Consider the following 27537-nt stretch of genomic DNA (forward strand, 5'->3'; position numbering starts at 1 on the left):
GAATTTGTTCCAAGCAAGTTAATTTCTGAGTATTTCGAAGAAAGCCAAAAGAAGATGTTCTACGATCTACAGATCGCGTTTGTGTTCAATGCCCAGTTTCTCTGCGCTGTCCCGCGGTTGCTGTTTACAATTTGTCCCGCCACCACAACATCCCTGCTACTTCTCTCCACTCCTAATACTCATTTTACCAAAATCATCACTCGAAAACGGCAATCATGCCCAAACGTTATTGCTCCCAAGTGTCAAAGATTTCCGATGAAATGGATTTCGAGCTCATCCTGAGTGGCCACCCGCGTCAAAAGCGCCTGAAACGAGTCTCGTCGTCCCCGCTGCCTATAACGCACAATTCCTCCAGTGAGGATATCACAACTGAATCAAAACGCAGAGATTCGAGTGATGGAAATGTTTTTGCTTCGCTCTCCCAACGGTATATATCTCAGGCTTGTGTGCCTACCCTCCTGGCCATAGGCTCGCAGTGTTGATTGAATGATTCACAGTGTCGACGAATTAAGTTCAGACTACGAACAGATGAAGGGGAAGTTGGCCAAGCAGCGTGTCTCGAACGCGAAACTCCAGAGTATGACAGAATCGCTGCTCTGCTGCCTCCAGTCTTCGCTGAGCATGATGCATATGTTGTTGGATAAACTTAGGCACGAACGATAAGAAAATAAATGACCTACTTGAAATTTAATCGAAGGAACGCCGCACAAGAAGGGAATGGATCTCAGGGAAATACTCTTGGCCATTTGGGAATCTGTTGTTTGTTGATTTATTGAGCGGATGGCGTTGCCTGCATTGCATCGATGTCTCATTGCATGCCGGTGCCTGCAGTTTCCATATGTATGGTTTTATTGCTGAATTTATCTATGGAGCTCTGGGCAATTTCGAGGAAGATCTCGAATCTGTGTCGTATTTTCGGGTTCGACCTTGCATTGTTGGTGCTTTAGGGCTAACGAGGAGTTGTTTCGATGGTTTATCGGCGTTGTTTGTTCTGATGTTTGAGGGGTGTTTTCTGGAAATTTAAAATAGTTTGCACCTATTCTTTTTTGTAAACCTATAATCTATGTACCGCCTGTAGGGAGGCCTGTAGGAACTTGAAGAAATCGAAGTATAGTGCACTGCCTGAAAGACCGTTGTAGACCACAACTGAAGGGTCTCGGGGCCGAAGAGTACACTTGATATCCCATGAAAATCAACTCTGGCAGCTTCCTGACTTAAATCATTTCTGAAACCCCCATTTCAGAGAAATAAAATTCACCCTGACCCGGTCTCGACTTTATTGTTTGCCTCTTTGGAGCGTGGTGGTCCCCATCTACTTCAACCTCCGCCAATCCCTCTACCATATCCCTCTTTCACCTCACCACTCCCAACTCCACCATCGATCAGTATGCGATTCGAAGTGCCAGTCTCTGAATTCGACTCAGGTGACGAACTTGACCAGCTTCTCTTCGACTACCTCGGTCCACCCATCGCCCCACCTACCGAGGCCAAGAGAAAGCTGCAGCCCCCCCATGGCATCGGCAAACTCAGCCCCCAAAGTCCTGTCGGACACCCCGAGCCATGACTCTACCCCGAGATCTGCCAGAAAGTCCGCAAGAGCCAAAGGTATCCCTGCTGATGTTTGTCGTGCACCAAGCGATGCCCCCTCCATCACCGACCTCAGCCTCATCCCCTTCGAGAACGCGCGGAATGCATTCAGAAATAATCTTCAAAATTCGCAGATCGAGTAAGCTGTCACAATAATTTCTTTCTATTTCTCGTGCTTGACTAACCAAATCACAGAAGTCCGTTCTGGATCCTCCCCGGAGACCTATCGAACCTTGGTCTCAGCCTTCTGCCATCCAACACACTCAACCTAGGAACTGGCACGGTGAGCATCCCCGGACATCCCGAACATGATCAGCCCGGTGTTGCCGCGAAGGAAAAGCCGGACAATTGCGACGAGCGTCCTTTCAAACTGAATCGACGTACAAAAATACGATTAGCACCGATGCACGTGGTAAGTGTCCCGACGAGAGATACAAATTCCTGCAACTATACCATAGCTAACATCGTCCTAAAGAGAAGAGCACTTGGCGAGATTCAACAAGAAGATCAATCTAACGTAAAGATTGAAGATCAAGACTTGGAGAAGGAAATCTTTCATGATTCCAAGACTACGCTTGATTCAACCGACACGGCCATTCCGGTCCAGCCTCTTCATCCGCGCGCTGTCAAATTTGATTTAGATCAATCGACCCTCTCAACCAGTCCTCCCAGCATTCTCGGCGCGAATATTCAAGCCAAGTCAAGCTTTGCGGATCTCGTGAATAATCCATTTGCCAAAGCCACCTTCACGGATGGCTTAGCCAAATCCCTCCCTGCAGAAAATCCATCCTCAACTCTATCATGGGCAGAACTCGCCGCAAAATCTCTGTTTGGCAAACCCACCACGACAACTGATTCAGCCGGAACAAACCCCCAAATAAACCCCTCAAACGAGCCAGTTGTTACATCCCTCGATGACGAGACTGCGCCAAATACCAAGGAAATGGTGACCAGCAAAGACAGCGAATACCGCAGAACTCCCCTCCAGAGCCCTTCGATCGGCACCCCCATTGAAACCCCATTGAGTGCACAAGCCCCAGACAGCCTGGCCGTGAATCTGCCAAGAAGCAGTGCGCAGACTACTCCGGACGAGCATCCTCTGGCCTTGACTGAGGAGAAAATCGAGACGAGCCTCCGGAACATGGAACTCATAGAAGAACTCATTGGCAAGATATCGGATCTCCGAACAGCATCTCTCCTGAGACCGAAGATGCTCGAAGCAGGGCAGCAAGTCAAGATCGACGCGCTACAACGGGAAAACTCCAACCTTCTCGAAGAGAAAAATCAAGCTCGCCGAGAGATCCACCGACTGAAAGCGAGAGTGGTTGAAATTGAGCAAGAGACACAGGCCGATAAACAGAAGACCAAGCAGTTCGAGAAACTCCTACGGGAGATTTCCATTCATGTCAGCCAAGTCAAAAGCCTTTTCCCCAACATGCCTTTCGCCAGCGACCAGGAAATGGCCCTCGGCGGGAGGCTGGGTGCTAGGCTGGATGCTATCGACAGTGCCTTCCAGGCACGAATTGATCTTCGGCGACGGGCCCGTTTGGCAAAGGACGCGGAAGGAGTTTTGGGGTAGGTGCTCTTACATCCTTTCCAAGTGCTCTTGTAGAATCTAACACTTGGTAGGTTCGGAGGAGACAGAGAACAAAGATGTCCCTAGGAAAAGAAGTCGCTAACTCTTCTGGTTGTGGATGCTTCCTCAATCCTCCCGGCCAGATTTAGAGGAGTTCATTTCTCAATGTCGGACAGTGGAATTTATGGGGAAATGGGTGGTTTGGGATAACTATCAAGGTAGGTTCCGATCTAGATGGAAGGTTTCTCATACAAAGGACCATTCTGTAGCTATGCCAATACCTTCGTATGAATACCTTCAAACAATGAATGGATAAATTCCTCAAAAAAGCTTACTACTTTGAGTAGAAATGCATAATGGTCAGAAGCTTCTCGTAACTTCCATGCTTAACCTAATTCCATACACATAGAACACGAAGTAAACGCTCGCTCCCCCTCGAAAATAACAATGAAATCAACAACAAGTTCTTGCACCCAGTCGTTAACTGATTTAACATCGTCGCCATTAAAAAGGGAAAAAAAAGGATTTCGCCAGCCCAGCAGATCCCATCAACATACTCCACAAACAAACAGTCTCACTTGGAGTCAGTCTTCACTGCATTTTCAGTGTCATCTCCAGCGTCATCGTCAGTGTCATCATGATCGGGCCCGTATATGACAACAAGAAGACTCATCAAAATTCGAGGATCATGATACTCAAGGTCCTGGATGACATCGTCGTTAGCGCGGACCTGCTCGTCAAGATTCGCATAGATCAGAGCGACGGCCACATTGAGCATGCGGTCCTCATGCACCCGCCATTGAGGGAGGCGAGGATAGCAGTCCCGAATGTGAACGCAGGCCTGTCCCTTCTTGGGAAGCCGTTCGGCTTCAAAGTCAACCACCGGCCAAACCTGGTATAGTCGGAGAATGACCTCAATACCCGCTTTCCAGGTGTCGAATTGCTCGTGTTCTCCGTAGCCGTAGGGTTCGTCCCGGAGGGGCTGGATCTTAATGTCGATCGGGTACTTGGATAGGTCGGTGTTTTTGAACGCCGTGATTGCACGGATCGTGTCGTTGATGACAGGGTATCTGTGACCGTCGTCTTCGTCGTCGTCGCTTTCGATGAGGTAGGCTGATAGGACAGGCCCGGTCTCCGAGCCGGAATCCGTGTCCTCATCCTCATCTGTGAATGAAATAGCATGTTAGTTATAGATATTTGAGTGATCAATGGCATATTTCGGAGCGTACCTTCGGATGTGGCAGGGGTGCTGTGTGCCTTTGTGTCGACGAGAGACTTGTCAGCAGTCACAGTCGGGGTGGTGCTCCCCTTTGAATTCGCGGTCGAGGTTGAAGTCGACATAGTAAAATCGATGGCGAAATTTCGAATGTGGAATTGAATGAATGAGACGAGGCGTGTGAGTGTATTGTGGGGTGAAATATGGCTAGGGAAGTGAGAGGTGTGAAGGACGTGAAGGATAGTGGGAAGGAGGAGGAGAAGGAGGGAGCTGCCCTTTTTATGGAACAGTGAACGGCAAACGTCCACACAATTGGGACTTCCCATGACATTGACAGAGCCTTTTGTCACTTGAGAGCCATTCTAGCAGAATGATAAAAGACTTTTTCACAGTCAAGTCTCACTCTCCGGCACTGTTGTCGCGGGACGCACACCAAGATGGCCAACACCCAGAGGAACCAGATGTAATCCATGAACCACATTGGCAATAAAATTCACAATGAAACTAAACTTTTTTTTTTTTTTTTTTTCATTTCCAGGCTCTTCTGTATTAATAGGCCATTTTCATTAGGAGTATATTCCCCTGACGGCCTTATGAGCTGATAATAGAGGACTTGGAGCATTCTAGGTAATTCATGTCTAGGACAAAGCCAATGTCTCACCAGGAAGCCACTTACAATTCACAATACGAGCGAGAACAAAGACTTAAAAGAAAGAACATAAATCCGAGTCAAAATTTATCCATTCTTCTGCAACCAGCCGAACAATTGTCTATGCCCGTATTTAGGGGTTGAAATCTACAACCGGCACTGTCGTGTCGTCCAGACTCACAGCATCAGGATTCTTCGCCCCAACGCCAGAATAATGGTTGATCCAGCCAAGAACCTGTTGGTGCCACACTAAACTATTCTCCTGTTTGAGAACCCTGCCAACATATTAGTGAGGGTCTAATGCTAAACATACTGAAAGGGGACTGACCAGTGGTTCTCATCCGGGAAGTTCAACAAGCGGCTCGGAACACCTCGTTCCTGAAGGATGTTGAAAAGAGCGAGCCCATCCGAGACAGGAAGACGGTAGTCCTTGGAGCTGTGAACAAGCAGCATTGGGGTATCGAATTGCAGGATGTGCTCCGGGGCAGATGGATCCCAACGACGATAGTTATCCCGATTGGCCCAGAATGTGCCATTGAACTGTACAAAGTGTTAGAAAAAGGGCAAGAAGAAATTATCACGAGGAACCCACGTCATGCTCAATAAACCACAGCTCCTCAGTGGCGACCTTTGAATCGGCCACAAAGGTACCGTCGTGGCTGACGAGTGCCTTAAACTCCCGACCCAATGGGTTACCCTGAATCCAGTTGACCATGAAGCCACCGTAACTGGCTCCAGCAGCCACGCCATTATCGGTATCAATGAAGTCAAAGTTATCACGCACATATTCCCAGCCCTTGACGAAATCGTCATAGGGGTAGCTTCCTGCAAAAATGTTAGAGCTGCTATTTCAAAGCAAGGCTAACGACATACCCCAGTTGTTCTGAATCGCATCGGTCAGTTTTTCACCATATCCAGTGCTGCCGGTTGGGTTCGGGGCAACGACCACATAACCCTGGTCGGCCCACACCTTGTAGTTCCATCGGCTACTCCAGGAATCCGTCCACGCGCTCTGAGGTCCACCGTGGATATAGAATAGCAGCGGGTAAGTCTTGGACTTATCAAAGCCGGTCGGATAAATGATCCAAGAGTGGATCTGAGTTAAATTAGCATGCGAGTTATTTCAAGAAGGTCCAAGGGAAATACTCACGTCAGTCCAGTTTCCTTTATAAGTAAACTCATCGAAATCATCGGGGCCAATGCCCTTTAGACCAGGGTCCACTTCATTCGCGGAGAAGAGAGTATCAATAACACCCTTCTCTGGACTAGCCGTATACACCGTCCAACTCGTCCAGATAGCAGATCCAGTGACAAGAACCTTTCCACCGGGCAGGTTATAAAATCCCTTGACAGAACCACCATCGGTGAAATTCTTGGGCTTGTAGTCATCACCCGCATCAGCCGGGAGAGTGAAGAGCTTCTCGCGGCCATGATCCTCAGTGCCTAAGATGAGGCTGTTGCCCTTAGCATTCCACTTCACGGCATCAGGGGAACGATCCCAATCTTTAGCCAAAGTCGCAATCGTCTTTTCCGACCCAAGGGTATAAACATATAAGGTGCGTCGGTCCGCTTCATACGAGATATCCGTCATCTGGAAATACGCAAGCTTCTTGCTATCGGGAGAAAAGGCAGGGGCACTAGAGTCACCCTTAACGTCCTTCGGCGTGCCCGGGCTATCGGGGCCATTGATTGCCTCGGCCTTCTTCGAACCGTCGTGAGGAACAAGATAAATGTACGAAGCAGTGTGATTTGCGCGCGGCAGCTCAGGAGCCTTGCTCTTGAAGGCGACCCATCTTCCGTTTGGTGAGATGTCGTAGTCGCCCGAGTCGCCGAAAGGGGGATATGGCGACTCGAGATTCTTGGTACCCGCGACGAGGTTCTTCAGCGCGCCGTCGAGGGCATAGTGAGAACCTGACTTTGAGCCTTTCTTCTTGAGGGTTCCTGAGAAGACGACATTGAAGTTAGTGCTCAGCCAGCTGTCCCAATGCCGGACGTAGATGCTGTCGTAGATGCGAGCAGAGCTTAGAGGGGTGACGGCCAGCTCTTCATTATAAGCTGTGCCATTGCCGTAGGACTGGCCATAAACAAGGAAATTGATGTCGCCAGACTTGGTCACTGCAGTCTTAAGCCCGGAAAAAGAGGCTGGTAGAGAAGCAGCCTTGTACCGGCTTCAAAATTTGTCAGTCAAAATCAAAATCAGCTTCAGCATTTGGGGGATGCTTACGAATTGGAGAAGTCAGAAGAATCAGCTATCCACAGCTCAACGCCGCCGGGAACATTGGCATTGGTCCCATTGATATAGAGCAAACTGGAGTCGGTTGGCCCCAACCAGGTCAATTCAGAGACATTGCTGTCATTCGTGAGCTGGGAAACCTTGCCACTCTTCAGATCAATTAAGCTCCACCACGCCGAGGAGGAGTGAGTATTGAAAGAGTATTGTGCAGTTGAGAACAGCGCGACTTTCTGCGGAGCAGTCAGCAAATATCCATCGTACGACCAATGCCGGCATATAGTAATAGAGGCATCAATTAAAAAAGAAGACTTACGCCCGAACGATTCGGAACGGCATTATCACGTCGGGGAGCTGTAATCAACTTTCTATACCAGAATTAGTCCATGCAACAAGTAGAGAAGATACATCAATGGCGATAAACAAGAAACATACTCCGGAGTAAGCGCAACGGCCGAACCCACCACCGAGCCAAGAGCCAGCCATTGAAAAGTCCGCATGGTGTCAAAGAGATACACACACACTCCACCGTAGACGATGATACAGATCAATGCCTGAAGGGAGCTGCGGGGAGGAGTATTTGTATTTCAGGGAATCCAGGCCGTCCACAGCGGGGCCATGAGCAATCGCAGCTTCCCGCCGAAGGGGGGAAATGTTACATTCCTGTATGCCAAGAGTGATAAACAGGGAGGAGAAGCTGTGAGCAGCCATGATGCAGAGCAAGTTGAGGGGAAACTGGGGACACTAAGAGGCCGCTAATAGAGTATGCAAACAAAGAAATGGCCTCATACGCTGCTGCCGCCTTGGGTTGCAGCGCCAAGCAGGGCTAAGCGGGCCGCTGATAGCCGGGGATTTCAGGGAGTTATAGATAATGGATATAGATAATGGGTAGATAGAATAGAATGATCTCCATTATAGTAGTATCTAGAGTATAAAGGATACAGTTATAGGGATCAAGGCATTGGTGTTGTGGGAGAAGAATTCTGATGAATTGGGATACCATGCAAGGCATACCAGTAGGCCATCAGTAATCTTAATAACTCAATGATGCAGCTTAGCCGCAAATGATGTGATGCTAAGAACGTAATAACTAAATTACACAGAAATTATCCAACAAGTGCCCAGACCAAATCTCCACAATGCGCCATGACCATGATTCAATCATTCAGTACTCAAAGTCATCATCCACGCCACGCTTACCCGCTGACTCCTTGGCCACAGCTTCCTGTTTGCGATACATCTCCGCGACTGCACGAGTGGTCGTAGCCTGGTCCGGAGTCTTATCATCGCGCGATTTGATGTAGCGAGGGAATCGAAGTGAGACACCCTTTCCGCCACCTGTGGTACCTTCGAACTCATCGGCAGCCGCCTTGTACCGCGGGCTAAGCGTCAGATCGGCCGTCTTGACTTCCCACACTAGCCGGGGCTCAAACCACACATCCGGTTGGTCTTTGGGAACACTAGAGTGTGCATAGAAGGGCTTCGGTCGATCGATGATCAGCGGAGTGAGCGCTTTGTGCATCTCCTCTAGCACTGCCTCGGAAAAGCCCGTTCCGATATTGCAAATTGTCTCATATGTGTCGTTATTAGGGTTATAGGCGGCCAGAAGGAAAGCGCCATACACAGATGTACGCTTGCCGCGGCCGTAGTATGCACCAAGGACTACCAGGTCAAGGGAATCGCCAACACCAGCCAAATAATCCTTTTTAACCTGCGAATTGTCAGTAAGCGTAACTCGGAGAGCATGACGAAACGGAATCACGTACCTTGAGCCAGTTGCGACTTCGCTTACTCGGCTCGTACCCACTCTGATCAGTGTCCAACATCTTCACCATCAGTCCCTCGCAAGAAGCCTTCACACTGTCTTCCAACATGGTTTGGATCTCATCGAGAACGTTGGTGTTGCCGAATTGTGCGAACTGGAGCTCGCCCTCCACCGGCTGGAAATACTCGTGCAGTAGTTGACGGCGCTCGCGGAGACTCTTCTTAACAACGGGCTGAAGGATGAGTTAGTATTTGTAAACGAGTTGCTTCTTTAAAGTCTCTTGCGAACTTACCTCTCCATTGAAAAAGAGTAGGTCAAATGCGAACACGCAAACCTTGACTTTGATGTCTTCTTCCTTGACGTCCTTGCGCTTCCGAGTCATGAGTTGCTGGAACGGCAGGACCTTTTTGTTGACTGTATCCCACGCAACTGTCTCACAGTCTAGAACAAAGCTGTCGACGCCTTCCTTAATCCATCCATCAAGCCTCGCAAGCACATCGGGGTACTTCTTGGACAGATTTTCCGAATTGCGGGAGAAGATTGCACTAAGGCCTTTACTATCCTTTTGTAGCGTTGCTGTAGCTGCCGGATACTTGCGGATAGAATCAGGGGCAACAAAATGGATCTGGGCACGTTCTCCATCATATTTGTATTCGCAGGTAAACTCCTTCCCTTCGAAGCGGTCGAGCACTTCCGTAATTGACTTTGTGGGGTTGGCCAGCATGGGCTTGAGGGGAATACCTGGAGACAGCTTGCAGACTTCAGGCAGGTTGAAAATGCCCCCTTTGATCATTGCGGGAACAATTTCCTCGTAGGTAGGCATTTGGCTGTACACTGTCTTGAGGACAGCCTCACCCTCCGCCATCTTCTCGGGCGAAGGAGGTTTCTCGCCCTTGACTGCGGCCTCGTGTGTTACGACGGCCTGCGCAAGAGCCACAAGAATAGTCTTCTCTGCAAGACCCAGTCTCAACTTTCCCTCCAAAAAGCGGACAATAAATTTGGCCTCACTTGGACCGCCCTTGTCTTTGGTAATATCAATACCCTTGCCGCCCTTACCGGCAGTCGCGGAGTCAGCCGCTGATAGAAGCTTTTTGATGCCCGAAATCTTCTTGTCCTGGGAGCCATGTCCCTGGACCTTAGCAATGGCAAGAAGGCCTTCATGTACTCCACGAACGGTCAAAGGCTTGGGCTTGAACATGGTTGGCTGATTGCCGCGACTCTTGGCAGCAACCAATCCGAGGTCACCGATCTCATGTTGATCGGTTTTGATGACAGCAAGGCTGCGACCGGTGGTTTCACCAATGGCCTTCATGATCAATGATTCGCCGATTCCCAGTTCAATACCGGCATAGTCCGCAGCAAGCTTGTTGATCATAAGCTGAACAGTAGGGAGGAGATCATTGGGGGTCAGGCGCATAACTTGTTGAAGGAAAAGAGAGCAATGGGCCATGATCACCAAGCGTTTTGAAGTCATCTCAACTAGAGAGAAAGTCGTACACATCGCAGCATAAGGGACAGGTTCCCCAGCTTTCCAGTCTGGATACGGATCTTTCCCACTGGCCTCCAGGGTCGCTTGGACCTTTTCCATGGTCTTCTTCTTAGCGTCGGGCTTTACCTCTTCTTCGTCTTCGCTCACCAACTCTTCATCCTCCTCTTCTCCATCCTTGCCCTCCTTTACAGCCGTCCGTGGAGAAGTGGACTTATCCTTGGGTTTGACAGGTGACTTTTTGGGAGAGGGAGATTTTGATTTCTTCGGCGAAGATGCGGCTTTCTTGGGAGTTGATGATTCACTCTTTACCGTTCTGCGCCTCCGTTTTGAAACCGGTTGGACATCGGAACCATCACTGTCCTCGGCCTCGTCGGTCTTTTCCCGTTTCAGATCCTTGGCTGACTCGGTCCCATTCGCACTGGTGGCTTCTTTGTTCTCAGTCTTGGTGGTCTTTGCTTCTTGCTCTTGGGGTTCCGGATCGGCGCCGCTGCTGGCTCTTTGTCGCTTCCCGCCGAATGCGAGAGTGGTCTGCTTCTTTGGAGCTTGCTCGCCATTGGCATTACCACCGAAAAATCGCCTGTTGAATATAAATTGTTAGTTTCCATTGCAAGGGGCGGATGCGATTCTATTGACGCACCCAATGGTCAATTGAGAGTCGGGAACATACCCCAGAGTAGCTTGCTTCCTGCCTTTGTCGTCAGACATGATGCTCTGTAGTGGGCGTAACGGAGCCGCCTTTGTGTTGCGCAAAGGTGGACTTGAATTGAATGTTGAGTAGGAGTAGCTTTGGAGAGAGGTTGTTCTGGGCGTGGTGCGGATAAATCTTGGGCTTGAAATGCGGGTACTGAACCGGAGGCGCGAAAGTGATGACGGCGCGGATGCGATCTGCAAGGCGCGCATAGGCAAACAACTCAACTCGAGTGGATAGGCGAGGGGGAAGAGGCCGACTAAAATACTCGTAGATATTTAGGAGGAGTTGAGAATATCAGAGGTTGACTGTGACTGTGACTTCCTCGCCAGAACTAACAATTACATCAACTTAATAAACTCGGCAGGCACGAAGAGGCAGCAGTCGCACTTGTCCAGGCTGCCGCACCTGCCACCTGCGTCTTTCTGGACGCGACGTGACGCGCTGGTCACATGATTCAGTTATCTATCCCAATCGGGAAGGCGCTCAGAAGTTCAAAAAGTGGGAAGGTGACACCGCCTTCCCATTCCCCAGCAGAATCCAAGGCGGTGCATGTTTCGAGCTGGCCCGCCGTTCGTTATCATCACGCCGCCGACAAGCTATTGGTCATTCCCCCAAGATAATTCCACTGCCCTCTCTTTGGCCACTTCTATAATTTAGCTCGCACTTGATGGCTAAGCTGGCTTTTTCTTCTCTTGTCGCCGAATAATTGAGTTCCTCCTACAATGGAAACCCAACGGCAGGAAGCCTTCAAACAGGTATGTTCGGCTGAATAATGCGGGCTGGACAATCTTCCAAACTAACATCCAACCAAGCTCCGCCCACCATGTGTGGAGCTAAGCTCGATAGGACTCAGCTTTCGAGGTAATCAAGCCTCGGCTCAAGATGTCATTCGAGCTCTGCAGCCACTCCACGATGTATTGGACGTGCTTGCGGAGAAGAATGCACTGGACGAGAAGCTTGCCGAATACGCCTTCTTCCCACTCACCCATATCTTCAATCAAACACAACGCCTCCCCGCAAGATGTCTCGAAATTGCAGTCCACTCTCTTCAAATCCTCGTCGACAGTGGATATCGGAAACAATTGTCGCCGGCTTTGGGAAAGCAGTTGATTATACTTTTGACGCTAGTCGTGGCCGGGTCTCCGAACAAGGTTGAAGGAAAACAGGATCTGCCTAAAGCACAGGCATCCGAAGAGCTTGCCATTGCTGGCTTTGATTGCATGCGATCGATTTTCAATGTTCTCGAGGGTCCCGTCGCCGAAAAGACCATCTTCCATGAAATCGGAACGGCCACCGTTGTTGATCAAACGGTCTATATGTTACTGGAGGGATTGGTCGATGAACGATCGGACGATGTGTGTCTAGCTGCTGCAAAGGCCTTGAAAGCGCTTTATGCCCGTATCACAGACCGGGTAGTTCTTGCAAGTATTATGCCACGCACTGTCTCCGCTTTGGCGAAGGTTGTGAGGCCGACAACACAAGCCCGACGATCTTATAAACTATTGGAAGTTTCCATTCAGATTCTCAACTACCTACTAAAGTCTGTCCTCAGCGATCGCGTTGCCAGTGTGGAGGAACCTCGCCCTTCTCTCACCAAAAACGATGGCCTAGTCTTGGATAACTCTTGGCTGAAAGCGACGACGACCCAGATCAAGCTGGCATTAGCAAACATTATTCAGATAAGGCGTCACCAGCGGTTAGAGGTTCAAACAGCAATGTTGGATCTTTGTGTCATGATCATTGAAGACTGCCCTGAAACATTGAAGGAATCTCTTCAGATCATGACCGAGACCGCTGTGGTTCTTGCAGATAAAGAAGAAGAGGGATCTAATCATGCATACAATACGGTCTATCATCTGGCGACATCATACCCAATTGTGTTGGAGACTCTGAAGGAGTCACTGCATACGTGGCTTACGTCCTTTCCACGAATCATGCAAAGCAACGACGAGTCGGCTAAACAATGGGGCATCAGACAAATCTCGACTGTCTTCCAGATTCTGTCCCAAGTTCAATCGCAGTCGGACTTGCTGACGGCGAGTCTGGCCACTGGACTTTGTGACAGCGTGAGCGCTGTCGTTAAACAAGACACCACGGCTCTCCAGCCTTTGACATCGGCCAATGTTGGAAATATGAACTCAGAAATACTCGGGTCGGACGCCGAGTCTATGGTATTCCCACCGGTCCTATTGGAGCACCGCAGTCAACAAGCAACCTTGAAGGATCTACGCGCTTTGCTGACAAGGTTAAATCTTTCCGAATCTGGCAATGAAATTACGCGTTCCATTGTCAACCGCCTGCATTCCAGTGCTGAAAACACCATAATTGCCCCATTCTGGCTTGCCCTAAACTCTCTTCGGGCTCAAAAGCAGCATGCAAGTGCATTTGATGACTTTATCTCTGATGATCAATTGGAAAACTCCCTTGCGGGCCCCAATCATGCGGGCATGATTGAGGAGCTCTACTTTGTTGCTTTGTCAACCCTCAACGACATACCCGCCGACGGCTCCGGTGACTGGCGAACATCTGCACTTGCGCTAGAAGCAGTGGCTCTTCAAGCCCAGCAGCTTGGAGAAGACTTCCGACCAGAACTTATAGATGCGCTTTATCCAACACTGCAACTTCTTGCGTCCAATAACCCCAACTTGCAACGCCACGCCATGACATGTTTAAACATCTTGACAATCGCCTGCAACTACCAAAATACCGGCTCTATGATCATTGAGAATGTCGACTACTTGGTGAACTCGGTGGCTCTGAAGCTGAACACGTTCGACGTATCACCATACCCCCCCACAGGTTCTTTTTATGATGGTCAAATTGTGTGGTGCGCCCCTCATCCCATACTTGGATGATTTGGTTGATTCCGTCTTTGGGATCTTGGATATGTATCATGGCTATCCGAAGCTGGTCGAAATGATGTTCAAGACCCTGGCGGCTATAGTCCAAGAGGGATCCAAGAAGCCATCCCTTTTGACAATCGATGACGGTCGAAAAAATGGTTCGTTTGACTCTCGCAAGGTCCAACACCAGCACCTTTCAATTGCCACTCTTGTTGCGGATATTGCGAGGCGGAGAGAAAAACTTTCAATTGTTGTGAATGAGGACGTGGAAGCTGATGTCACCATTTTGCATCCGAAGAAGCCGTGGTCAGAGACGTACGACAAGCCAGCGCCCGAGCGAGAGACCATCGAAGAGCTTCTCAACAAGGCCGAATCTGACGAGCCACTTCCACCTCCTAAAGAACCAGAAGACACCGAAAAGCCGTTGAGCAAAACCCATTCTCTTCTTCTACACATCGTGAAATCCATCCCAACCCATCTTTCATCCCCATCACCTTATCTCCGACGCTCCCTCCTTACTATCCTCATCGATGTTCTTCCAACCCTCTCGCAAAACGAAAATAGCTTCCTCCCCCTGATCAACGATCTTTGGACCTCGGTAGCATCACGAGTGGTCTTTCCCTCGTCGCTGGGAAGTGATTCGTCTTCAAATTCACTCATTTCCCGGTCGTCTACCGGAGATACCTCGTCAACGTCTAACACTCATGCATTCCAAGAGGAAACTTTCGTCATAACTACGGCTTGCCAGGCTATGGAAGCGATGTGCAAGGGAGCTGGTGACTTCATGGGCTCGCGAATTGAGACCGAGTTCCCCCGCTGGGAACGGCTATACAATACTGTCTGGGCAAGGGTGCGTCAAGATTCCGAACATGTGAATGAGCGACGTGCACAGCAGCAAAAAGGCAAGCTTGATATCCAATCGACTGCTCGAACAACTGAGTCCAGTGTTTCCATCGCATCATCACTGGCTCTTTCTTCAACCGCATCCGGGTCCTCCGGGTCAAGGGCATTTACTCCTCACCATGCTCTATGGCGCGCGTTGATATCCTTATTCCTCACCGTCCTGTCCCATGTGCGTTTACAACCCGAAGTGGGTGATCGAATCTGCGGAATGCTTGGTTCTTGGATTGCACTATATGTTGGATCCGAGTACTATTTCCTCCCATCCAGGAGAGATACTGCCCACTCGGAAGATTCTGCCAAACAGAGTATTCTCCAGTCTGTTGAGAATACGATTCAAGCTATGGAGACTTGGAACGCGGACCTTACTTGGTTTATATTTGTTGACCAACTCAATCGAGTGCGAGGGAACTCTGTCCCCGCGCATAGAACGCATGCACCTAGTATGCTTGCAGACTTTCGGGGGGAGAAAATGCAGTTTGCAGGGGTTGTCTTCTAGGTACATAGAGCAATTCATATATCATAGCCATTGCCCATTGGACAAAATCCCACCCCATATCACCACCTCGCATCATACAATTTCAAATCTCGAACCCTTGTGGAAAGCCCGAGATTCCAAAAAATAACTCCTCTAATATAGCCGGATCGATGTCCAAATCTTCCGAGAAATCCGGAAAGTCAGGCCCAGCTGCACCAACTGACAAATCAGAATCTGCCACTGCCATGCCAATCTTTTCAACCAGCTCCCCGCAATCTGCGAGGCAATTATCGGCAAGGTCCCAACAGAAATTCTGCCGGTGTGTATGGAGAACATTGATCATGTCTTTGGCAATACTCAGAGGCATATTTCGGCCCTGGTCTTTCATCCGCAGCCCACTACGCAGCAGGAACATCGTGGCCGATGTTATCGAGAAAGAATGCACTGGAATCCAAAAGCCGTTGAGTTGAGTGGCGTCTAGTTCCTGTATCAGGTGCGCGATGTCTTCGGCGGCTCGTTGTGCTTGCATAAAGAATGGGGCCTTTGTATCGTCTTTGGCTGTGAGATCAGATCCTTTATTGAGGTCTAATTGAATTCGACGTAGCAGTAGCTTGACCGCTAAATATGCCAACCGAAAATTTGCTGCCCCCGGAATATCAAGATGTGTACCCCTCAGTACGATGCGGCGGATGTCATCACTCAAGGATTCCTCCCAGTCGCTCAGGATCTGTTCCAGAGTATGTGCGTTCGAATGTGGGAATTCTTTGGACACGCTGTAAACATGCTCTAGATATCGAGCCAGTACATCGGTCAAGGTAGTTAAAGCTATGAACACCGATGCTGCTCCTTTCTGATATGGCTCGGCTGTTGGGTGGCATAAGTCTTCTATCGTTGGAAATGGTACATCGTACTGGGCTCGGTGGACCTGCAAAGGTGTCCCGTAAGCCAAGCTGCACCTAAAATGGATGTCAGTCAATTTCCACAAGAGCCTTTGGACTTCGAGCATACCATCGATCATGTATTAAAACAAGCCACCATATCCTAATGCGCAAGCTTTTCTCTAATGGAGATATCGTCCAGCTAGAGGGGTCACGATTCAGACCAAGTGCATTCGATAAAGCAACTGCAGTGCCCACCATACCACCATTGCCAAACATAGAAGTACTAGGCCTTCCACAAACATTTATCAATATAGCAAGAACCGTTGAAATTCCCGGGGAGAGGAACAGCTCGGAGTTGAGGGCCTCGTTAGCCTGATTCCAGATGAAATGGCTGTCTGGAACGCGGCCGGTGTATATCAGCTTCGATGAGCCTTTCCAATAAATGAGCGAGTTGGCGTAGAGACAGCATAATAGTGCTGGGGATATCTTTTCCTTGTGATTTGAATAAGCATTTCTGAATGAAGCTTCGTCTAACAGAGGAAAGCAAAGATTTGCTTTGTGGAAGAAACTAATTTTCATTTCATTAGCAATTTATAAATTTGACGGCTTCGAGTACCTTGCACGCAATGCTCACAGGTTCAAGAACTCATCAATATGCGGGTCCATGTATCGTTCAATGACTTCTAGCTTCGACTCTGCAACAGACTGTTTAACACTAACACCCAATGGTCTCCTAGGGACAACATTGAACCGTACAGGTCTCAACGGGCCATTCGATGTGGAGCTAGAGCGAGCCAAGCATCTTCGTTTCTCGGTCTGTGCTGTAGACAGATAACTGTCCAAAATATCATTGTCGTCTGCAACAGCCGGGCTGATAATATGAGAGCTGTCATCTCCGGCCTCGGCAACAATACCGATAAGATCTGGAAAGCCGTCCCTTTCACTATCATTTCTCGAGCCAGACAAGTGCCGATCAGCATGAAACGCCGGGGTGCTTCTCGACGAGTCAAATTGAATTAGGTTCTCCGGAGAAGGGCCAGATAGATCTGCATGTTGTCCCAATGCCTGTGGGTTATACGATCTGGGGCGCAGGGAGCCATGTGGATCTCCGATAAAACGAGCTTGAGCATTGGCCACTGATTTCCGCGGGTGAGATTTCTGGGTTGTCGCCTGGAATGGATCGTCCGGGCGTGGGAATCTGCAGTCTGTTCCATGCGCCTGGCACATGATACATGTGGCCGATGTATTTCTTGTCTTGCAGCGCGATTTGCGCTTTCTGCACGCGAAACATGCTGGGTGCAGGTGGGACCGATATGGTCTTCCCTCATTCTTCTTTGTGCTCTGGGAATGCGATTCAGCCTCCATTTCAATTTCTCGATCAATCGTTGAAATTGGAGTGCTGTGGGAAATGGCAATGACTCCGTACACTAGTAGTTAGTAGTTCTCTCTCTTCAACCGGCCAACTCCGCGGCAAACTCCGCGCACGTGATTATACTGTTTACTGTGTACTGTATACGCCCAATATTTTCCTCCCAGAACTCTGGACAACATTCACTAATTTCATGTTGAATAGCTCTGCCACACTAAGACCTTGATATGCTTGGGTTAAGGCTTTGCTCAATATTTAAGAATGCAGTATGGGTTGGGAGCTGCTATGATGTTGTCATTGGCTTTGACTAGGTAGACCTGTAAACAGCAAACGACCACAAACGACCACAACAAACGAAACAAAAAGAGAAGAAAGCAAAAGTAAGGCATGTCAAATGCCCTGGCCAGGTTTTGATCCTTATCTGAAAAAAAAGCAAAAAGACAAGGTAGGCACGCATCGGTCCCTGTGCGTCTCTTCAAAGCCTCCTCACTCTTTCCCTCCGAATGATCAAGGCCAATACCCTTAGACCATTCGGAGGCTTATTGACCTAAGAAACCTGTTTGACTCTGTAACTGATGATTTGCCCACTATTTAGTTCATCCTCCGCCAGCCAACATCAAGACTCTCTCACACATCTTGGATTCGTATAGTGCGCACGGACGTTTATTTAGAGTCTACTATACTTTATTTCTTACTCGATTTTTCTGATAATAGTCTGTCTTCCCATCAGCTTCCTGAATAGTGAGTAGTATGCCAAATCATCCAATGAAACAAATCATCCTTATCCTCATGCGGGGTTGCATGGGTTCAAGTTAGCCGCGGTCAAGACCCACCACTTCGCCGCGGGTAGAAGTACCACTGCTCAGCTTGGGTATACCTTGGGTATACCTCCCTCCACAATCCTTGACATAGAAGGTTACATGTGGTAAATCTTCTTTATTTAAGATGTCTTTCTTCTTTTATATCCATTCCTGTTCATCAGTACCTCTGCCCAAGCGCATCCAGTCCAATTCATTCAACTCTCCACCTTCAAAATGGGCTCCGTCGATAAAACCTCCGCCACCTTCTGGTCAAAGGCTGACAAGTACCTTATGACAACTGGTGTACCTTTCTCCCCTGTCGTGATCACCAAGGCCAAGGGTACTCGTCTCTATGATGAGAGCGGTCGATCCATTCTCGATTTCACCTCCGGCCAAATGAGCTCTCTTCTCGGCCACTCTCACCCTGAAATCGTCGAAGTCGTCAAGCACTATGTTTCTGAACTCGACCATCTTCTCAGCAACATGATCACCCACCCCGTGGTTGATTTGGCCGAGCGCCTTGCCCGCTTTCTTCCAGCCCCGCTCGAGAAGTCCTTCTTTTTAAATACCGGTTCCGAATCGACCGAGGCCGCTATCAAAATGGCAAAGTGCTATACGGGCAAGTTCGAGATTGTCGCCTTTGCCGCCAGCTACCACGGCTTAACCCAGGGCTCTGGATCTGCTACATACTCGGCCGGCCGTAAGAACGGAGGTCCCGTCACACCTGGCCAGCTCGCTTTCCCGTCGCCTTATGCCTACCGTTCTCCCTTCCGGAAGCCCGATGGGTCTTATGACTGGGAGACTGAACTCGACTTTGCCTGGGGCATGATTGACCGCCAGAGCGTGGGATCTCTTGCAGCCTTTATCATGGAGCCTATCCTGTCGACTGGTGGTATCCTGGACCTCCCAGAGGGATACCTGCAACGTATGTTCACCGAATGTCGCAAGCGTGGCATGCTCGTCATCATGGATGAGGCCCAGACGGGCGTTGGACGGACCGGACAAATGTTCGCATTCGAAAAAGATGGCGTTGTACCAGACATTCTCGCTCTGTCAAAGACTCTTGGCTGTGGTCTTCCTCTCGCCTCCGTCAGCACCACTGTCGAGATTGAGCGTGGTTGCAAGGAGGCCGGTTTCCTGTGGCTTACTACTCATCTGAACGATCCTCTTACGGCTGCTGTTGGTAACAAGGTACTCGAGATTGTGGAACGCGATAATATCTGTCAGCGTGCAACTGAGCGTGGTGCCCAGCTCCGTGAAGGTCTTGCCAAGCTCCAGAAGAAGTATTGGTGCATCGGTGATATTCGTGGCCGTGGCCTTCTGCAGGGTATTGAGATTATCTCGGATGCTAAGACTAAGGCTCCGGGCACTGAACTGGGTCAGCTTGTATCTGACCGTGCCATGGCTCGCGGCCTATCTTGCAATATTGTCAATTTGCCGGGGATGGGTGGTGTTTTCCGACTCGCGCCTGCAGTCACCGTGACAGCTGAAGAGATTGAAGAAGGTCTTCAAATATTGGATGAATCTTTTGGATATGTATTGAAAACTATGAGAGCTTAGGAACTTTCGGCTAGACGAGGGTTTATTATGGATGTTAATGGTGATGGTTTTTTGACACCATCGATGGATGCGATTGCTAGTTTTTACCCTCTCGAGTGGCCAGGTCGCCCTATAATCCCCCGCAGTTAGCCTACTCTACTATATAAGCAGAATATTAGGTTCATTTTCAAGAAATAGACCATTCAAATGCCTTCTTACCACCTGGAAATTGTAGATCATTTCGAGACCGGGTCAAACGGTATCACCCTTGAAGCTGAACTGGGTATTCCGACAAACTGTGCCAGAGTCAACGAAAGGAATTGAATGACGAAAGAGGTTTGGCGACAGGAGGAGATTGGCAACAGGCACAAGAGTCTTAAAACTATCTGTGCATATAATATTCAAACGTGAAAGATATATTAGTAGTACGTTCTAGGGAGACCAGCCTGGTGGACCTGGCTCTAGAACCACGATAGTACTTACAATACTAGAACCGCGGCCTTGTCTCCCATTTGGGTACACCTCCTCGTCAATCACTCGTCTCTCGCGACCCGCAGAGCTCTGGAAATCCCGGATAGGTATACCGGAAGCACCAACAACATAATGGCCGTACCGGTGTCCATCTGGACCAGGTGGATGGAGATACAAAACCATTTGGTTGCACCGCTTGAACATTTCCCCACTGCTCAATCCTTTATAGTCGAATGGTACATTCGATATTCTAAATGTGGCAACAAATCCCAGCTCTCTCGTTCTCCTCAGTAGCTTCGAAATTTCATGCCTCGACATACCCCCAGACCCATTTCGAGGCTGAGCTACCCCAGTCCTGCGCGAGAGTTCGGGCGTAGGCATATTGAGCAAGACCGCCAGAGAGTTAAAGACGCGGTTGTCTGTTCGTCCTTCTGGGTTCCAATAGGAGCCTGTTCCCACCGATGAGCTTCCGATTGTAATGGAAGCTATACGCTTGGCGATTTCGTCGATATCGGTGGTTGCGTTGGCTGCCATGGTGTAGGGACCCTTGAAGGCTGACTTGTTTGAGATTTGGGACAAAAAGGTCTAAGTTTCAGCAATGCATGGTTTCGAAACTGCCTAATGAGCTATACCGGAGGTCTTTATCTTCGAGTCTCCAATAGATGGGACCGTCGATTTGATGGGGGCAGTGTTTTGGGAAGTGATTTTCCTAACAAGGACCGAAATAATGACGAAGTTTCCAAAACGAAATTTTGGGATGAGAAGAATTACTGAATACTACTAGGTCTTTATACCTTCAAGATATTCGTACATATGACTAAATTTTGCTGTCCCTCGAGGCTGAGCCTCGAACTACCACGCCCCGGCGCTAAAACGACTAGACACCATTATTCATCTCCCACGAAGGAACTACGTGGCATGCGCAACGCGAGAGGATCATCGGAAATCAATGAATAATTGGACAATGGGGAAAAATGAATTTTGCCGCTCATCCCGCTGCGAGGCAATACGAAACTGATGTTTTATGTGTCGCAAATGTTTACGACACTAAATGAAGAGCCTATTATGCTTTAAGAAAAATGACAGGAGCCTCATTCCAAGTGGCTAACCTCTGATACATCATTACTAAGATCCCTGCTCCCTCGAAATGCTCAATTCAAAGCACCTAGCGAGATTCCCACGTGGACTCGTCGTCGGAGACCGAGCCCAGGTAGCGCCGGCCAGTTGTCTACTCGTCCGAGGCTAGAGGTATAAAAGTTTTCAAGCATAAAGGAGTGGCGATTGGTCGGCTAAGATACATACTAATTACCTAGACCTATGTAGAATGGACCTTGATCAGAGATGGACTCAAGATAAAGCTAACAAAGACATAGCAATCAAGTCAACATCCAAAGGGATCACAGCAAGACAATCTGGTAGAGATATCCCGAGAATCTACTCGCTCTCCTCCTCGCTCTCTTCGTCACTCTCGGCGTTCTCGAGCCACTCAATGAAAGGCTGGGCAGCCTTGTGGATTTTCTTGCTGGTCGAGATGTCGACGTACTTCTTGCTGGTCTTAGCGCCCCAAGTCTTGAGGGTTTCCTCGGAGACGAGGTCGTTTTGGAAGTAACCGAGCAGGATGGCAGGGATCTGGGTCAGCAGAGCCGGGCGGTCCTGGCCGACGAAACGTTCGGTACCACCGAGGAAGGACTTCTCGTGACGCTCGGAAGTGATGAGCTTCTTGAGAAGGGGAGCACGATCCTCGATCTGCTTAACAATCTTGTCATCGAAGATGCTCTGGGCCAGAACGGCGAGAGTCTTGTGCTTGGTCTCGATGCCGAAATCACGAGCCTTCTTGTAAATATCGATATCAGTGACCTTGGTCACATCACCGGCCTCGGCGGCGGCGGCGACAATCCAGCTACCCAGCTGCTCGTAAGAGGAGGGGCCATCGGCCTGCTCGTCGTCGCCGTTCTCGAGCACAAGAGAGCGCTTCAGGTCATCGGACAGGTCACGAGCACGGGCCTTGATAGCGGCCTCGGACATATCGACAGCCCAGCTGTCGTCCTCAACTTCCTCGACATCAATCTCCTTGGCCTCGGAGTTGATGCGGCGAGTCAACTCGTCGTCGCTGCCAGCTTCAATACCAACGTCACCATTCTCTTCTTCACCGTTCTCAGAGCCGTTGCTATCAGCGGGGCTAGCGTCCTGCTCGCCGTTGGCGGCCCTCTCCTTCTTCGCTTCACGGCGAGCTTTCTTGTCCTTCTTCTCCTTCTTGCCACCCTTGGGGTTGTTACGAACAATGAAGGTGCTCAGCTTGAGGCGAGGATCGACGTCAGAACGCTGACCACAGGCCTTGCAGTCAAGGGTGATCTTCTCGTCCTTGATTTGGACATCGGTCTCGGGGTTCTTGCACTTCTTGCAGAGAACGAACTTGGAGATGAAGCCATCCAGGTAGTCCTGGAGCTTAGCAGCGTCATGGGCGCCGTTGATGATCCAGCGTTCGTCAGTGGGCTTGGCGTTGGCCTGGGCACCCAGTTCGAAACCGAAGTACTTGATCAGGTATGCAGGAGGACGGCTCAGGGATTTAGCGACAGAGTCAAGGTTAACGATAACGGTCTTAATGCCGTTACCCTTGCCCTCGATCTTGGACTGGAGCTTCTCCATCTTGTAACGATAGAAGGGGTCGGTGACATCCCGGCGAATGTTGACGGTGGCCATGATTGCGGTTGGTGGTTGGGTTGATTGATATTTTGCTCAAGAGAACGGAACGGTATGCTTGCGGAAGAGGAAGCGGGAAGTAATTTGGACGGGAATCTTGTCGGTGGAACAAGACATGCGTGTCGAGGTTGATTTTTTCGATTTTCGATGAATTCTGTTGCACGGGTGCACAGGGGATTGGATTTTCTCACGAAATGAGGATAAAAGAATCAGGCAGCGGTTCAGCCACAAGATCTAAGGTGTATACCGCTGAGTTTCGACAGGCGAAACTTTTGCAGCTTGGGCGGCAGATGGTGTTCGAAATGTTGCACGGAGGACGAATACATAGACGAGTTCGCGGGGAACTTCTTTGGAGGTTTTCTCTTTGAAACGAGAGCGACCTTTTTTAAGGGAATCCGAGTAAAAGGCCGGAGACCCTGGTATGAAAAGTTGAGTAGAGTGATGATGGCGATACCAAATAAACTAACGGAGTAGTCGAAAAAGCGTGAACTGTTGGAACAGTTAACGCAGGTTGGTTTCACTGTGTGGAAACCTGAGATGATGGATGATTGTGGATGGAAGAGAAGAGAAAAACAAGTCGGAAGTGGCAGTGGAAGTGCCCGCTTAATAAAATTCGTCGGATGACTCAGCCGGCACGTGGTCTCGGCGTTGGGTCGGACTTAACGAGGGCAATTTTTGGCCATAGATATAGTAATAGTCTTGGATATATTGGCATATATTGACAGAATTATATCAATTGATCCGTTGATATTATGGCCAATAAGATTTCTTATCAACGCCACCATACGAATACCACAGCGCAGTCCAGCCTCACTGCGCGATGAGGTCAACCACGGCCCCACCACCTCCCAACGGCCGAAATGCTGGTTCGCGATCGTCTGCGCTTAGGCATTCTTATTCCCACCAACTCTGTCCCTCTCTGTGTGTGATAGGCGGACTACTTCGTGTGGTTTATCCTTCTGTCTCATCGAGTTTCGAAGGCATTGAGTGCAGATTTTCCACACACCATGGCGGTTGACCTGTCGCTCTATCTAGTCACGGACTCGACCCCCGCCATCCTCAAAGGTCGCGATATCTGCACGGTCGTGGAGGAGGCCTTGAAAGGAGGTATGCCAGGAGTATTCTCGAGCTACGGCAACAATCTACCCTGAATAATTGACTAATCCACATCACCAGGTGTCACCGTGGTGCAATACCGTGACAAAAAGAGCGACACTGGAGATCAGATTGCCACTGCTAGAAAGCTACACCAGATCTGCCAGAAATATGGAGTACCACTATTAATCAATGACCGAGTTGATGTGGCTCTTGCTGTCGGAGCTGAGGGTGTGCACCTGGGTCAGGATGATATGAGTACTGTTTCCCGATACCCCCGCAGCAAGCATTCTCGCTTCCCGATTCAAACCGCTGACTTCAGATATCAGAATTCGCGGAAGCCAAAAAGATTCTCCCCAAGGATGCCATCATTGGTATCAGTGCCTCAACGCTTGAGGAGGCTCAGAAGGCGATTGCCGACGGGGCAGATTACCTAGGCATCGGCACGATGTTCACCACTCCAACGTGAGTTCCAACTCCGGCTTTACCTAAAATTGCAAACTAAAAACCCCGTAGTAAAACCAATACTCGATATGTTCTCGGAACTGCCGGCACTCAAGCAATCTTGGATGCTATCAGCACTACCTCGGTGAACACTGTTGCCATTGGCGGTATCAACCACTCGAATGTGCAGCGCGTGATCTACCAATCAGAGTCACCCAAGAAGGCCCTGGACGGTGTCGCTATTGTCAGCGCCATAATGGCTGCTGATGACCCCAGGGCTGCAGCGGAAGAGCTCGCCAAACTAATCAAGAACCCCCCCTGCATTTGCACTGGCTCGTCACGTCACTCGAACTAAAGAGACCGAAGCCTTGCTGCAAGAGGTACCGGCCGTTGTCCGTAAAATGGTCGAAGTACACCCGCTTGTCCACAACATGATCAACTTTGTCGTGGCTAATTTTGTTGCCAACGTCGTGCTTTCCATGTAAGTGCTTTGTCCACTATCTGGGGCGTCTCCAGAGCTAACAACACGCAGTGGCGCATCACCTATCATGTCGCCGTACGGTGATGAAGCTAAGGATCTGTGCAAGTTCGATGGAGCTCTTCTCATCAATATGGGGACTTTGACCAGCGAGAGTATTTCGAACTACCTCAAGGCCATCACAGCATACAACGGACGAGGAAACCCAGTCATTTACGACCCGGTTGGTGCCGGTGCAACTGGTATTCGACGCAATGCAGTATCGGATCTCATGGCCGGAGGTTACTTTGACCTCATCAAGGGCAACGAGGGCGAAATCCGCCAGGTATGGGGCAGCAGTGGAGTCCAACAGCGTGGTGTGGATAGCGGACCGAGTACCCTTGATGGGCAACAAAGGGCTCGTCTGGCCCGAGACTTAGCCCGACGCGAAAGTAAGAAGTCTATGTATGAGTATAACTATGTGCTTTTACTAACACGGTCCAGAAAATGTCGTTCTAATGACCGGAGCTGTTGATTATCTTAGTGATGGCGAACGAGTCATCGCTGTGGAGAACGGTCATCCCTTCCTCGGTCAGGTTACAGGCGTATGTTCCTTTTCCATGTCACGATTTCTATTGGCCATACTCGACTAACGATGATATTACAGACTGGCTGCGCCGTTGGTTCTATCTCAGGATGTTTCCTCACAGCCCACCGCTCCGATCGACTTCTGGCAGTTCTGTCGGGTATCTTGATGTACGAGATCGCAGCCGAAAATGCGGCGAGCAAGGAGTATGTTCGCGGACCTGGTAGCTTCGTGCCTGCTTTCCTCGACGAGCTTTACGCCATCCGTACCGCGGCGGGCAAAGGCGATGACAGCTGGTTTACCGGCCGAGCCAAGGTGCAGGAAATCAATTTATAAAAAATATGGTGCACGACTTGTGACAGGCTGTATATAACCAAAATTAGAATGCCATGAATGAATTTACCTAGAAGAATGGTTGTTTTTTGTTGTACGAGTAGTATATATGCCCTCCACAAAACAAGCCGATGGTTCCCCTCGGCCGCTTCCCCGCATCTCCGACTCTCCGAGTTCCCCGCCCGCCTCATCAATTCATCCCTCTTCAACAACTCCCAAATTTCTCAAAGGATACATTCCAATCGTCAAGATGGCTTCTCTTACTCGCGCGAGTCGAATCAGTAAGTCCCAACCTCCAATTCTCAATCACATTTTCTAACAAGAATCAGAGAACCCCGCATTGTTGTACGTACTAGCAAACAACTCGACCATCACCCTCGCTCTCCATGCCATGGCCGATCTAACAAATCTCAATTTCCAGCATATGCGACATCCAAGACAAATTCCGTAGTAAAATCTACGAATTCCCAAAGCTGTAAGGGGATCCCCAATAACCACAACACAACACCCCCAACCAACCAACCAACAAACCAAACAACTAACAAACCTCAACTCCCCACAGCGTCTCAACAACAGACAAAATGATCCGAGCCTCCAACGCCCTCCAACTCCCAATCTACATAACCACCCAATCCCGCTCCAAACTCGGCAACACCGTCCCAGAGCTCGCCGCAAACCTAACAGGCCCCAACGTCCGCGCCGACATCGACAAAACCCTCTTCTCAATGATAACCCCCGAATTCGAGCGCCAGCTTCCGGCGCGGCCTTTGGACGTGATTATCGTCGGCATTGAGACGCATATCTGCGTGACGCAGACTACACTTGATCTTTTGGAGCGCGGTCATCGCGTTTATGTCCTTGTTGATGGGGTTAGTTCGATTAATCCTGAAGAGAGGGGGATTGCGCTGGCGAGATTGAGGGATGCCGGTGCTATTGTTACTAGTAGTGAGAGTGTATTGTTTGAGATACTGGGTGATGCGGGTCATGCGCAGTTTAAGGCTGTTACTGGCCTTGTTAAGGAGACTAGTGAGGTTACTAAGAGTGCTCTTGGGGCCTTTTCGAAGATTTAGGTCGAAGGTAACTAGTATCTCCGGCTTTCGAGAGGAATAGTGTTTAGCATGTTATATTCAGTGAATTGTCTATCCAGATTTGGGCTTGAATATACCAAACTAGTTCTATTTAATCTTGCGTGAATCACATCAGATAGTAGTAGTATGCGTACCATCCACGAGAGCCCTGCAGATTCGCAAAATGTATCGCTTCTACTACTACTGTAAAAGGTTCTTTATCGTACGAGCAAGGCTTCAAATACTAGTATACTAGTTGTAATATGACAATCTAGTATTCTGGCAAATAATGAGCGGAAATGGGTTCATTCCTATCTGGTCATTGCTATTTTCCTTTGGATTTGAGTATCAAAATCAAAGTGAATGAAGAT

At 49.3% G+C, this 27537-nt stretch overlaps 12 protein-coding genes across 12 annotated transcripts; 6 read left to right on the forward strand and 6 right to left on the reverse strand.

Annotated features, from left to right (window-relative positions):
* Positions 1-215: 215 nt before the first annotated feature.
* On the forward strand, positions 216-644 carry N7481_003843 (uncharacterized protein; the record flags this gene model as incomplete). The annotated part of the gene is made up of 2 exons (XM_057263062.1): positions 216-427; positions 518-644. The coding sequence occupies 2 exons, from the start codon at positions 216-218 to the stop codon at positions 642-644; spliced, it is 339 nt and encodes a 112-aa protein (XP_057124723.1).
* An 867-nt stretch (positions 645-1511) lies between these two features.
* On the forward strand, positions 1512-3166 carry N7481_003844 (uncharacterized protein; the record flags this gene model as incomplete). The annotated part of the gene is made up of 2 exons (XM_057263063.1): positions 1512-1726; positions 1786-3166. The coding sequence occupies 2 exons, from the start codon at positions 1512-1514 to the stop codon at positions 3164-3166; spliced, it is 1596 nt and encodes a 531-aa protein (XP_057124724.1).
* A 571-nt stretch (positions 3167-3737) lies between these two features.
* On the reverse strand, positions 3738-4504 carry N7481_003845 (uncharacterized protein; the record flags this gene model as incomplete). The annotated part of the gene is made up of 2 exons (XM_057263064.1): positions 3738-4327; positions 4393-4504. The coding sequence occupies 2 exons, from the start codon at positions 4502-4504 to the stop codon at positions 3738-3740; spliced, it is 702 nt and encodes a 233-aa protein (XP_057124725.1).
* Positions 4505-5161: 657 nt separating this feature from the next.
* On the reverse strand, positions 5162-7758 carry dppV (dipeptidyl peptidase DppV; the record flags this gene model as incomplete). Its single annotated transcript, XM_057263065.1, has 8 exons — positions 5162-5303; positions 5357-5568; positions 5621-5853; positions 5902-6124; positions 6179-7196; positions 7253-7491; positions 7575-7626; positions 7694-7758. 8 exons carry the CDS (start codon positions 7756-7758, stop codon positions 5162-5164), a joined length of 2184 nt encoding a protein of 727 aa, XP_057124726.1.
* A 665-nt stretch (positions 7759-8423) lies between these two features.
* On the reverse strand, positions 8424-11217 carry N7481_003847 (DNA ligase (ATP) CDC9; the record flags this gene model as incomplete). Its single annotated transcript, XM_057263066.1, has 4 exons — positions 8424-8969; positions 9025-9255; positions 9316-11089; positions 11150-11217. The coding sequence occupies 4 exons, from the start codon at positions 11215-11217 to the stop codon at positions 8424-8426; spliced, it is 2619 nt and encodes an 872-aa protein (XP_057124727.1).
* Positions 11218-11925: 708 nt separating this feature from the next.
* N7481_003848 (uncharacterized protein) lies at positions 11926-15445 on the forward strand (the record flags this gene model as incomplete). The annotated part of the gene is made up of 3 exons (XM_057263067.1): positions 11926-11958; positions 12016-13980; positions 14003-15445. 3 exons carry the CDS (start codon positions 11926-11928, stop codon positions 15443-15445), a joined length of 3441 nt encoding a protein of 1146 aa, XP_057124728.1.
* An 82-nt stretch (positions 15446-15527) lies between these two features.
* Positions 15528-17670, reverse strand: N7481_003849 (uncharacterized protein; the record flags this gene model as incomplete). Its single annotated transcript, XM_057263068.1, has 3 exons — positions 15528-16380; positions 16433-16873; positions 16940-17670. The coding sequence occupies 3 exons, from the start codon at positions 17668-17670 to the stop codon at positions 15528-15530; spliced, it is 2025 nt and encodes a 674-aa protein (XP_057124729.1).
* A 1038-nt stretch (positions 17671-18708) lies between these two features.
* N7481_003850 (aspartate aminotransferase family protein) lies at positions 18709-20034 on the forward strand (the record flags this gene model as incomplete). The annotated part of the gene is made up of 1 exon (XM_057263069.1): positions 18709-20034. The coding sequence occupies one exon, from the start codon at positions 18709-18711 to the stop codon at positions 20032-20034; it is 1326 nt and encodes a 441-aa protein (XP_057124730.1).
* A 411-nt stretch (positions 20035-20445) lies between these two features.
* On the reverse strand, positions 20446-21018 carry N7481_003851 (uncharacterized protein; the record flags this gene model as incomplete). Its single annotated transcript, XM_057263070.1, has 1 exon — positions 20446-21018. One exon carries the CDS (start codon positions 21016-21018, stop codon positions 20446-20448), a length of 573 nt encoding a protein of 190 aa, XP_057124731.1.
* A 900-nt stretch (positions 21019-21918) lies between these two features.
* Positions 21919-23184, reverse strand: N7481_003852 (translation initiation factor eIF5; the record flags this gene model as incomplete). Its single annotated transcript, XM_057263071.1, has 1 exon — positions 21919-23184. The coding sequence occupies one exon, from the start codon at positions 23182-23184 to the stop codon at positions 21919-21921; it is 1266 nt and encodes a 421-aa protein (XP_057124732.1).
* Positions 23185-24191: 1007 nt separating this feature from the next.
* On the forward strand, positions 24192-26102 carry N7481_003853 (bifunctional hydroxyethylthiazole kinase/thiamine-phosphate diphosphorylase; the record flags this gene model as incomplete). The annotated part of the gene is given in 8 exon segments (XM_057263072.1): positions 24192-24291; positions 24361-24537; positions 24609-24744; positions 24796-25064; positions 25081-25204; positions 25256-25632; positions 25685-25785; positions 25848-26102. 8 exon segments carry the CDS (start codon positions 24192-24194, stop codon positions 26100-26102), a joined length of 1539 nt encoding a protein of 512 aa, XP_057124733.1.
* A 247-nt stretch (positions 26103-26349) lies between these two features.
* On the forward strand, positions 26350-27169 carry N7481_003854 (uncharacterized protein; the record flags this gene model as incomplete). Its single annotated transcript, XM_057263073.1, has 4 exons — positions 26350-26380; positions 26429-26444; positions 26521-26574; positions 26662-27169. 4 exons carry the CDS (start codon positions 26350-26352, stop codon positions 27167-27169), a joined length of 609 nt encoding a protein of 202 aa, XP_057124734.1.
* Positions 27170-27537: the final 368 nt, after the last annotated feature.

Source organism: Penicillium waksmanii, assembly GCF_028829765.1.
Source record: "Penicillium waksmanii strain IBT 27052 chromosome Unknown utg000004l:1.0-5674109.0:1.0-5678898.0, whole genome shotgun sequence".
In the NCBI taxonomy this organism is placed as follows: Eukaryota; Fungi; Ascomycota; class Eurotiomycetes; order Eurotiales; family Aspergillaceae; genus Penicillium; species Penicillium waksmanii.